The 12,500-nt window shown below is 45.0% G+C and overlaps 1 protein-coding gene across 5 annotated transcripts in view; it reads left to right on the top strand.

Annotated features, from left to right (window-relative positions):
* ralgapa1 (Ral GTPase activating protein catalytic subunit alpha 1) overlaps window positions 1-12,500 on the top strand; it is a 63,979-nt gene that overhangs the window by 27,972 nt on the left and 23,507 nt on the right. For all 5 annotated transcript variants that reach the window (XM_034308073.2, XM_034308071.2, XM_034308075.2 and 2 more), the window contains 5 exons: window positions 7-190; window positions 2,844-3,780; window positions 7,061-7,132; window positions 7,212-7,335; window positions 7,912-8,067. In XM_034308073.2, the coding sequence (XP_034163964.2) occupies window positions 7-190; window positions 2,844-3,780; window positions 7,061-7,132; window positions 7,212-7,335; window positions 7,912-8,067 (1,473 nt within the window). The remainder of the gene's footprint in view (window positions 1-6; window positions 191-2,843; window positions 3,781-7,060; window positions 7,133-7,211; window positions 7,336-7,911; window positions 8,068-12,500) is intronic.

Below are 12,500 nucleotides of genomic sequence, written 5' to 3'. Positions count from 1 at the left end.
TTTCAGGTGCTGCACGGCTGTGTGTATGGAGCTCAGAGTTTCAGTAATCCTCGTTATTTCCCTCTGAATCTCTCTGACCTCAGCAGCTCGACCTTTGACCCCTTCCTAGTGCTGGAGAGTTTGAAGGAGCCCGAGCCCCTGCACTCGCCCGACTCGGAGCGCTCGTCTAAAATACAGCCGGTCACTGAAGGTCTCTGTCCACGTCTTCATGTTTCATCCTTTATTCACTCTCTTCTTACTTCTCTCATGTGGTAGCGCACACACACACACACACACACACACACACACACACACACACGCACACACACGCACACACACACACACGCACACACAAGTGCCAATATTCAATCATACGATATATTTTAACAGGTTTTCTACTAAACCATTAGGAATGTTGTGCGCTTCCCATCACTAGTTGCTATGGTAACAGCAACTTTTGCTGAACAGACATGGTGGAAATGGTGATCAGTAAGAAATAAATCACTTTGGGGCATGCTGTTACAGGAAAATAATCCACAACAGGGTGGTGTGATGAAGCAGAGTTACTGTTAACAACCACAAGTTGATTATTTTCCTATAATAGCATACCCCCAAGTGTTTTATTCCTCTTACACCACAGCAATTTACCGGCTAATATTTTATTAAATAACGACACATCTTTTTTTATTCATTTATAGTTACATTTCACGTTCTGTTAAGTTCTCACTTGCGTTATAGCAGCTATAAACAGAAGTTATTAAGACACAGAAGCGCAGCTTGTTCCGCATGTTAGTGAGAAACCACAAAGAAGCGTAAACTCCTCTGTCCTGAAGACGTCGGAAAACTAAAGTTACAGCTTTACCTCTGACTGTTACAAAGCGCTGACACTGGAGACTCCTTCCATACATGTAAAAAAAAAAACAGAAAACTTCACCACATCAACACGCTTTTTTTTATGTGGAGCGTCCGCTGTTCACGTCCCTGTGATCGAGCTGTTGCTATAGAAACGATACCGTATCAGAGCGAGAGCATTAATATGAACCTGCGCTACTGTCAGAGCTGCTGTTCTAGAGAATTAATCAACACCTGACGACCAATCAGAGTGCAGAACTCAGCAGCAGTGTGTAATTATCACGGCGATATGAGAATGTAATACGAGGACACACACAGTTTGGTTCACCGCAGGTCTCCTCCTCCTCCTCCTCCTCCTCCTCCTCCTCTTCCTCTTCCTCCTCTTCCTGTGGTTAATGGGGAGCGGGTGCTCGTCAGGGGGAGTGTGAGACACTGAATCAGCTCGGTGTGATGCGAGAGTGTGTTCCTGTATCTCTCTCCGCTGCCCCATGCTGCTTTAATTCCTGCACTCGTTTCTGGTAAACAGCAGGAGCTCTGCAGCTCGTAATGAAGCCGAGTCGGAGCGAGGCATGCGTACTCCGGGTTCCTCACGCAGAACCTGTTACTGCCTTCCTCTCTGTGTGTGTGTGTGTGTGTGTGTGTGTGTGTGTGTGTGTGTGTGTGTGTGTGGTGTCACTTACGTCCACCTGCTTTCAGCTAAATGTTGGAGCACACACCTGAGCGATTAGCTAGTGTGCTAACAGGCACTCAGGGGGCGGGGCTAGCAGCAGAGTTTATTCTTTCTCTTAGAACTTATTCATTCTCTTTCTGTATCTGTTCTTCATACACACTTTCTATTCTTTCTCTCCCACACTCGTTCACTCTCTCTTCCTCCGTTTATTTCTTTTCTAATCTTTTTCTTTTCTGCTCTCTCTCTCATGATCTTTTTTTCACACTTTTTTATCACTGTTTCACTTTTATCTCCTCTTTTTTATCTCTTTTCTTTTTTCTTTCTGTCTGTCTCTCCTTTTCTTCTTCCATTTCCACTTTTTTTTCATCTTTCCTTTTTCACTCCATCTCTACCTCCGTCTTTACTTTCCTGCTGCCTCACCTTTTTTCTTTACCATTATTTTTTCTCCTGTCTCTTTTTCTCATTCTCACTCTTCTTCTCACTTTTTGCCTCCATTTTTCTCTCCTGTCGCACTTTTTCTTTATCTGTTTTTCTCTGTTTCTCCCTCACACACACTCGCTCTTTTTACTTCTTTCTTTATCTCCCTTCTCATACCTGTCTTTCTCACCTACATCGTTTTTTTCTCTCCGTTTTCTCTCCTGTCTCTGCCTTTCTCTTTCTAACTGTCTTGCTCTTATTATTTCTCTTTTTAGCTCCATCAACTTTCCTGTCTTTCTCTTTTTTTCACTTTCACTTTTCTTACTTCTCTTTCTTTGCCCCCATTTTCTCTTCTATCTCACTCTCCTTATTTTATTTATCTCTATTTTTCTTACCTGTCTCTCTCTCTCTCTGTTTCTCACTGTCTCACTCTCCTTACTTCTCTTCCTTTATTCCTGTTTTCCTCTCCTTTCTTTCTCTCATTGTCTCTCTCAGTACTTCTCTTCCTTTACCTCCATTTTTATCTCTCTCTCTCTCTCTCTCTCTCTCTCTCTATCTGTCTCTCACACACACATTCACTCTTCTTACTTCTTTCTTTATCTACGTTCTCACATCTGTCTTTCTCTCCTTATCACTCTCTTACTCTCCTACATCGCTATTTTTCTCTCCATTTTCTCTTTACATTTACTTCTCTTTTTTTTTTAGCTCCATCAACTTTCCTCTCTCTTTTTTTTCCACTGTCTCACTTTCCTTATTTCTTTTTCTTTTCTTTTTCTTAATTTATTTATCTCTATTTTTCTTTTTTCTTCTATTTTTCTCTTTTTCTTAATCTGTCTCTCAGTACTTCTCTTCCTTTATTTCTCTCTCTCTCTCTCTCTCTCTCTCTGTCTCGCTGACTCCTTTGTGTTTTTTGTCCGTGTCTCAGTGAGGAGCCGTATGCAGCAGGGTCTGATCTCCATCACCGCTCGGACGCTGGTGTCTCACCTGTTGAATCACCTGTCTCACTTCCCTCTGGGCGGGGGAGGTCCGGCCGCTCTGACCAGTCAGGTGTGTGAGAACCAGGACAACCCGTACTGCCAGAACGCCGACCTCGCTCCCGAGCTCTTCCACACGCCCAACCTGCAGTTCTTCGTCCTGAACGGTTCCACGCTGCTCTCCTGCCTCCAGATCCGCTCCGACGACAACATGGCCGCCGGTCTCGTCGCCCCCGACGCCTGCGTCCGCCTCGTCGTCAGGGACATTTCTGGAAAGCACTCGTGGGATTCGGCCGTGCTCTACGGCCCGCCTCAGTGCGCTCCTCAGAGCCGAGCGCCACGCTCACACACCTCCTCCAGTCCTGCAGGGAGCGACGGAGAGCACGCCGCAGAACCAGACTCGGTAGAGCAGGATGAGAAGGACGACCTCTCGGAGAACAAGGATGCGGAAAAAGAGGAGGACGAAGAAGAAGAAGGAGAGGAGGAAGAGGAGGAGGAGACGCTTTCAGAGACGATGGCGCCGTTAGCGAAGCGGCGGTGCCGTGAAATGATTCCGAGTTGGGATTCTCTTCAGGACGGTGAAGATGTTTTGGACGAGGTGCTGCAGTACTTGGGTTCTTCGAGTCCAGAGTGCCTCCAGAGAACCGGAATGCCGCTGAACATCCCGGCTCCGCCCCCTTGCTGCGTGTCGGAGAAACAGGAGAACGACGTCATCAACGCCATCCTGAAGCAGAGCGCAGAGGAGTGGGACTTCGCCGCGAAACACGGCAACGACGTCCACATGAAGGCGATGGAGCAGCCGGAGCCCACGGCCCAGAGACCCCAGTCCGCCTTCTACTACTGCAGACTCCTGCTCAACATCCTGGGCATGAACTCCTGGGAGAAGAGGTGAGAAACACACACACACACACACACACACACACACACACACACACTAACACACACTGGCACACTAACACACACACACTGTAACACACACTCTCCAACAACACACACACACTAACACACACACTCTCCAACAACACACACACTAACACACACACACACACTAACACACACACTCTAACACACACTCTCCAACAACACACACACACTAACACACACACTACAACAACACACACTCTACAAGAACATACACACTAACACACAGCACACGCCAACGACACACACACACATGACATCATTAAAGTGCGACGCGTGACTGTCTGAACGCGATATAAAATATAAACTGTAAAATAACAGGATGTGCAGCGTCTAGTGCTACTTTATGTGCCGCTGAATAATGTGTGGAAGCCGTTCTGTTAAATTAATCCAGTAATTATTGTGATCATTAAAACTGTAAATAAAAACTCTAATAACGATAATTAGATTTATTGCAGAATCCCAGGAACTTTCCTCACGTAAAGACTGACGTAACGTCTGGACTGTAACACTACAGTAGACGGACTACAAGAGATGATGGTGTGAGTGTGTGGTTAATGTCAGATAACAGGTGTGAACATCCATGTGTGTGCGTGTGTGTGTGCGTGTGTATGTGTGCGTGTGTGTGTGCGTGTGTGTGTGTGTGTGTGCGTGTGTGTGTGCGCGTGTGTGTGATCTCCTGTAATCGGCGCTGAACAGTCGCTGTGTATTTATTTTCCCTCCTCATCAGCTCATCATGTGCACTTCCCTTCACTCCGCGTGTGTTTCTCCGTCTCCTCGCTGCTGTCGTTTGTCTCCGTATAAAAAGCGGAATATTTCCAGATTAGCAGTAATTGGCTTGTTTTTTTTGAGGTGGTAATGTAATGGCATTAATTTCTGTGATATACATGAGCGCTGAAGTGCGTTGAGGCAAAATAGTTTTTGCGTTATCCTCTTACAGAGCTGTCTAACAGCGTGTGTGTGTGTGTGTCTGTGTGTGTGTGTGTGTGTGTGTGGTCATATGAGAGATTAATTCTTAAAGGCTCGGTCGTCTGCTCTGCCTTTCATTTGGGCTGTGAATAAAAGGCTGCTAGCTTTAAAATCCGGCGTGATTAGAAAGGTGGAGCGAGCTGAAGAAGCGAGTGTGCGGCTCTTTAATGAGGAATCGTCCTCCAGGCGTTCATGTGTCATTTAGGAGCCGCGATCCGCCGAGGGCTTTGTGAACGCCGGCTTGCGCTCTTTGTGCTGCCGTTTTTTTTTTTTTTTTTACTTCGTCTCCTGAAATGGCTCGCTTTCAATGGACAAAATGAAGACCATTACGGTGCAACAGGCTAATAAAGAGGCCTCTTTACTCGAAAGAAAAAGAGCACGAAACAAAAAAGTCCTTTTAGAGAGCGGCGCGTGGCTTTTACGCATGACTCATGCAGAGGGAGAAGAGAGGAAAGTAAGAGTTGCATTATCTCACACCATTTCAGGAGTTTCACATTGAATATGAACAGAAAAGCAGAATGAGTACAGTGCAGCAGGGAGACGGTGCTACACACACACGCGCACACACACACACACACGCACACACACACGGCGTATAAGACACTAACACTTTACACTCACGCTCTCTTAACCAACATTATCACTGCGTTAATTTAACTGAACAAAATGATAATTTGTTAAATGAATCGACGTTCTTTCCATCCGCATTAATTACATCAGAATCCTGAATTCTGACTGTTGATCAAAATTAACGTTGATTAATTCTCTAGAACAGCAGCTCTGACCGTAGCGCAGGTTTATATTAATGCACTCGTAATTCTTATACGTCATCGTTTCTATAGTAACGGCTCATTCACAGGGACGTGTACAGCACCACATAAACACAGTTATAAAAAATGTGTGTAATTGTTGATATGGTGAAGTTTTCTTGAAGTAAGGAGATGTTTATGTAACAATGTAAGGAAGGAGTCTCCAGTGTCAGCGCTTTGTAACAGTCAGAGGTAAAGCTGTAACTTGAAGTTTTGCGACGTCTTCAGGACAGAGGAGTTTACGCTTCTTTGCGGTTTCTCAGTAACATGCGGAACAAGCTGCGTGTTTTTTGTCTTATTAACTTGGAGAGAGAGAAAAAAGAGATGCTGGTGAGGGAACGAGTGTTTATAGCTGCTATAACGTAAGTGACAACAGGAAGTAACTCATCTCACTTACGTTCCACAGCATTAAATGTAACTATAAACGGATAACAAGTATGACGTGTTGTTCTTTAATAAATAAAAATGTGATCGTTGGTGAATTGTTGTATAAGAGGAGTGAAACAGTTGGTGTCGTGCTGTTATATGGGGTGTGTGTGTGTGTGTGTGTGTGTGTGTGTGTGTGTGGGGGCTTTAGAATGTGTTTGTTGCAGTGCACTCACACGTCTGTGTTTTTCCATCAGGTTTTTTTTCCAGGAATCTGTGAGAAAAACAGAGCTGTGGATAATTAGGAAGGCTGTGTTCTAATAAACAACAGTGTAGTGTTCTCCAGCGCGGAAAAGATAAAGATTTTCAGCGTTCCGTATAAAGTCTGCGTTTATCCGTGCGTTGCGTGTAATCCGATCTGCGTGAGTTTAAACGATTTCCGTCTCAGAATACCATCATCAGAGTGCGAGTGTCACCGGGACAGCGAGAAGAAGAGTGTGTGAGCTCGGTAAAGTCGCTCACGGTTTCGTATTCGCTCGAGATTCAGGAACTACGATGCTCAGGTTGTTGAAAGTAACATGTAACGCACACATTACCTGTCGCTATAACAGCTCTATAACACCTTTACTCATCTTCTGCAGGAATAACAGCGGAGGAAGTAAAGGTTTATTTTCTGATTTTTTTTTACTGATTGTTCTGCGTCCTCGCTGAATGTTAGACTCTGGACCTGACTGAGCTGAGTTTGTGTCATGTATCTGCTTTATAATGTACTTTTGACGCCTCACACACACACACACACACACACACACACACACACACATACACACACACCAATCGTGAATTAAATCAGCCACAAATGTCTACATGACGTATTGTTTGATTTATTATTAATCAGATAGAATTTTACTCCATTCCCACTGAAGTGTTTTTCATTGGGATTATAAACATGGAGAGATTAAAAAGTTCCTCTGGAAGAGAGTGTGTAGAGGGAGCTTGTAGTTTAGGAGTGAATTGGACGATGATGATGATGAAGATGAAGATGATGATGTAGTTCACATGTGCTGTGTTTATTTATGTACTCGTGTGTCGTGGTTTCCCGACAGGAGCAGCTTCCACCTGCTGAAGAAGAACGAGAAGCTGCTGAGGGAGCTGAAGAACCTCGACTCCAGACAGTGGTGAGTCTCTGAACATCTGTGTGTCGTCTCGTTGTTGAAGTTAACGCCGAGGGTCACGTGTCGCGTTTTGACCCCACAGCCGCGAGACACACAAGATCGCTGTGTTCTACGTGGCGGAGGGACAGGAGGACAAACACTCCATTCTGTCCAACACCAGCGGCAGTCAGGCGTACGAGGACTTTGTGTCTGGACTGGGATGGGAGGTAAGAGCTCTCCTCTCGTCTGTCTCACTGCCTGGAGGGATGAGTCTTCAAACCCTTAGCCACACCCACTCAGTAACCATGGCAACAGTGTGGGCGAGTCTGGATGGTGCCGTAACGTCCATCTTAACCCCTGTATGTTTAAATCTCCTGATGTGATTACAACATACTGTCTGGATAACTACAGCTAAAATATATTTACAGGTAGAGGTATTTACAGGAGGTCCTGCAGTCTGATTGGTTGCACTGGCACTGGGGGCGGGAACTGTGATCTGATTGGTTATAGCAGCATTTGGGGTGGGCTTGGGGTGCATTCTGATTGGCTGAGAGTAGAGCTGCACAATTAATGATATTTTATATTTTATGTTTTATTTCCTCTGGAATTATTGGAACATAATCCACTTCGGTGTTGTGAGCTTTAGCTTAGTTTAACTAAATGTAGCAACGGGTTAATGTTAGCATTGTTTAATGTTAGCATGTTTTTGAGTATTGACTCTGGTGCTGTCACTCATGAGACACTCGTCTGTTCAGGTTGGTTTTTTACTCAAATCATTTGTGTGTGTGTGTGTGTGTGTGTAGGTGAACCTGACGAGTCACTGTGGCTTCATGGGAGGTCTCCAGAGGAATAAGAGTACGGGTTTGACCATGCCGTACTTCGCCACGTCCACCGTGGAGGTCATGTTCCACGTGTCCACTCGCATGCCACCTGACTCAGACGACTCACTCACCAAAAAGGTAAACCTGCAGAGAGGACTGCGCGTGTGTGTGTGTGTGTGTGTGTGTGAGATGAGATGGCTGAGTCATGGCTTCAGACTTCTGTACAACTGTTTCTGAGCAGAAACCTAAAGAAAGCTCAGAGGGGGCGGGGCAGGAAACAGCAGGGCGTGAGGTGTGAGAGCGCACGTTTTACTGTCCGTGTAAATAAATAATCAGCGCTTTGAGACGAGGATGTGGAGATAAACACCACACCGCTTACATCTCCGTTCACCAGACGTCTGCTGGAGGCATTAATCACACTTTAGCCCATTAGAACACTTCCATCTTCTACACGTCGTTATTGTTTGATAGAACAAACTCTTTTCTGCTCTTCTATAGACTTCATCATCTTCTGTGACGTCTGGAACATTTCTTGTCTGGATTCTTTTCTTGTCTGGATTCTTTCTTTAGAAGTATTTGCTTCTACAGACACTTAAAATGCTTGGATCATCTTCAGATTATTTAAGATTATTTATTTATTAAGTATTCACACCTCTTCACTTTTATTACATTAGCTTTTTACTCTTAAAACTGATTAGAAGTTTTTTCTCATCCTAAATTACCAGCTGATGATGAGGGTTTTAAAATTTTGACAAGAAGAACATCAGGAGTTCTCTTTCCTACTAAATGTTTCATGTTCTTCTAGACCAGAGCGAATTATTTTATAAAGATAATCCACCTATTCAGCTATTAGACGTGTTATTTAAATATGTGTGATAATACTGTTGTGGCTCTTATTTAGAGCCATTATTATTTATTTTTCTGTTTAATAAATCATGAGATTGAACTTGAGATATTTTGAGGTTCGAGTTTGTAATAACGTTAATAATAATTATAAAAACTCAGTAATAAATAAATAACTTTATTGATCTTTGGCATAATTACAGAATATAACGGGTGAAGTCCCTGGGTATGAATCATGCTTCTTGACTCGGTGTAAATATTCTGTCTTCTTCTCCACACCATAAAAAGCACTGTTTGACATTTTAAAGACCCACAAAAGATCAAGCAGGATGGCTTTCCTCCACTTATCCCATCGCTGCGGTGACCTCTGACCCCTGAGCAGTCTGAGGCCGAGACTCGGAGCGAGGCAGACAGAGTGAGAGGAGAAGAGAGGGAAGGATAGAAACGTGTGTGTCTCTCTCTCGGAGAGCGTCTCAGCTCCTCCTGTGCCGGTTGAAGTGGTTCATAAAGCCACGCTGACCTCGACCCGCATTTCTACCTGCAGCGCGCTCGGCCTTTGTGTTCCCGGCCCGCAGCATTTTCACCTCAGCACGAGAGAAAAGAGGAGCAAATAATGGTGGATAACAGCCTCATGCCTCCCTCCCTCCTGCCTCCCTCTCTCTCTCTCTCTCTCTCTCTCTCTCCTGCTTCTTATCTCACGCTCGCTCCCTCGATTCGACTTCAGTTCACATCCACCTGCTTTTGTGCACATTTTGAATTTCAGCATAAGACCACCTGAATGATTTTTTTCTTTTTCTTTTTTCTTTTTCTTTTTTTTTTTTTTTTAGAAAAAAAGAAGGCTAATTATGATGAAATGGGATTTTCTCGCTTGTCTGAGGTGTAAAAGTCGTCGTGTGGATGAAGAGAAGATGTGATAAAGGAGGAGGGGGATGGAGTGTTTGGAATAAATGAGGCTGTGGAGAGTACGGGCCGCGTCCCAATCCACACGCTGCTGTAGTGAACAGGGCATTAAATACAGAGAACAAATGAAAAGAACGAATTTCATCACTGATACAAATTCCAATAATTGATATCAGCTGATGAGGAGATCTTAAACAGTCAGAAATTAACCCTGCGTTAATCACATCCATGATGCGCGTGTCCATGCCACTAATGTTAATGCTCGTGGGCGTGTCCATGCCACTAATGTTAATGCTCGTGGGCGTGTCCATGCCACTAATGTTAATGCTCGTGGGCGTGTCCATGCCACTAATGTTAATGCTCGTGGGCGTGTCCATGCCACTAATGTTAATGCTCGTGGGCGTGTCCATGCCACTAATGTTAATGCTCGTGGGCGTGTCCATGCCACTAATGTTAATGCTCGTGGGCGTGTCCATGCCACTAATGTTAATGCTCGTGGGCGTGTCCATGCCACTAATGTTATTGCTCGTGGGCGTGTCCATGCCACTAATGTTAATGCTCGTGGGCGTGTCCATGCCACTAATGTTAATGCTCGTGGGCGTGTCCATGCCACTAATGTTATTGCTCGTGGGCGTGTCCATGCCACTAATGTTATTTCTTGTGGGCGTGTCCATGCCACTGATGTTAATGCTCGTGGGTGTGTCCATGCCACTAATGTTGTTGCTCGTGGGCGTGTCCATGCCACTAATTGCTTGTGGGCGTGTCCATGCCACTAATGTTATTGCTCATGGGCGTGTCCATGCCACTAATGTTATTGCTCGTGGGCGTGGCCTGTCCGTTTAGCCCAGTCCTTCATGGCTTACGGAATAAGACATGCAGGAAGTAAAGTGTTGAGAGTAAAGAATCCTGCAAACACCGGATATCCTGCACCATCTGACTCTCTGAGCTTCATCACTCTCTCATTTTCTGCTCTGTTTACAGATCTGTCTGTCTGCGCCTGTCTTCCTCTTCCTCCGTTTACTGGACAGTAGAAATCTAATAACGAGTCTAATGAGCACTAACGAGCCTGACTGTAATGCGAGCTCGTTTGAGGACGACCAATCACCTGTCGTTAGTGCTGTCACTTCAGAGAGAGAGAGAGAGAAAGAGAGAGAGAGAGAGAAAGAGAGGGGGGGGACAGAGGGAAAGAGGGACAGAGAGGGAGAGACAGGAAAAGAGAGAGGGAGAGAGAGAGATGGCGAGAGAGACAGAAAGGAGACAGATAGAGAGGGAAAGAGAGATGGAGAGAGAAAGAAGGAAAGAGAGAGATAGAGAGGGACAGAGGGAGCGAGAGAGAGAGAGAGAGAGGCAAAGAGACAGGCAAAGAGAGAGGGAAAGAGGAACAGAGAGGGAAAGAGAGACAGAGAGAGAGAGAGAGAGACAGAAGGAAAGAGGGACAGAGAGAGAGAGATGGCGAGAGAGACAGAAAGGAGACAGATAGAGAGGGAAAGAGAGACAGAGAGATGGAGAGAGAGATGGAGAGAGAGATGGAGAGAGAGATGGAGAGAGAGATGGAGAGAGAAAGGAGAGAGAGAGAGATAGAGAGGTACAGAGAGACAGGCAAAGAGAGAGGGGAAGAGAGAGACAGAGGGAAAGAGGAACAGAGAGGGAGAGAGAGACAGACAGATGAGAAATGTAAACATAAATGTAATGTATAAAGCAGTAACTGTAATGATGCATATTTTCATCTCATAATCACGCTTCATGTCCGTAAATGTGTTATTACATTGTTATTAATGAGTAATTAACAGATTGTAGCGAGACGTTGTAATAACGCATATAAGACAGCAGCGTGAATAAAACTGCAGTGAAATACTGAGGGAATAAATCAGCCATTAATCTTTTAGCATAACAGCCGTGTGTGTGTGTGGGTGTGTGTGTGTGTGCCAGAGAACAGAGCCATTTCTTAGAGCATCCAGGAAGGATGATGGAAAGGGAAGCATGTCCAGGCTGCTCTTAGTGTCCAATAAACACACACACACACACACACACACACCCTCAGACGAAATGGCAGAGGCAGTGGCCGTTAGCGTGGCTTGTACTTGCTGTAATTCATCGCTGTAATTTGTGTGTGTGTGTGTGTGTGTGTGTGTGTGTGTAACGACCTAAAGGGGGAGCCACGCGCGGCCATTCTGCTCCCAAATTAGATTGCTCCTGTCCCCTCGCCGCTCGGCCTCGCATGACTTTTCAGCTCCAAATCGGATTTGCGAGGGCTTCTGGGAACTTTATCCCGAGCGAGATGGGCCAGCAGTGACGCTAAACCACGTTAAACAGACGCTAAAGCGTGTCGGCCGAGCCGCCATCACCGAAACACACTCATTCATCTGCTCGGGGTCAGGATTTATTCTTCTGTTCCGTGCTGTCGCGCTGCCATTTCGCTCCAGGTCTGAGAGTTTCATAACCTCGCCACATTTATTCACGTGAACTAACGCTCCTAATGCGCCGCGTTATCTGCGTCAAAATAGAACGAGAACATTTGTAACGTAATAAGATTTATTTATTGCCACTTACACAGGACGAGAACCACACACACGAGGGGAATTTTCATCCAGAGACGCTTCTGTGTTATTAAAATAATGATTCAGTGCATTACGCTTGTGTTAATAAAGACACGCCCACTAAAATATTACATCATAATATTCATTTAATCACGCCTACTGACTAGTTACGCTCTCATTTACTTCTGTGTGTGTGTGTGTGTCTGTGTGTGTGTGTGTGTGTGTGTGTGTGTGTAAGAAAGCACAGATTTCCTGTTCGTATGTGAGCATGACTAAACTGTTAAAGTTAAA

Source organism: Pangasianodon hypophthalmus, chromosome 10 (genome assembly GCF_027358585.1).
Source record: "Pangasianodon hypophthalmus isolate fPanHyp1 chromosome 10, fPanHyp1.pri, whole genome shotgun sequence".
In the NCBI taxonomy this organism is placed as follows: domain Eukaryota; kingdom Metazoa; phylum Chordata; class Actinopteri; order Siluriformes; family Pangasiidae; genus Pangasianodon; species Pangasianodon hypophthalmus.
Note: the sequence above shows the minus strand (reverse complement) of the source record. Positions and strands in the feature narration are given on the sequence as shown.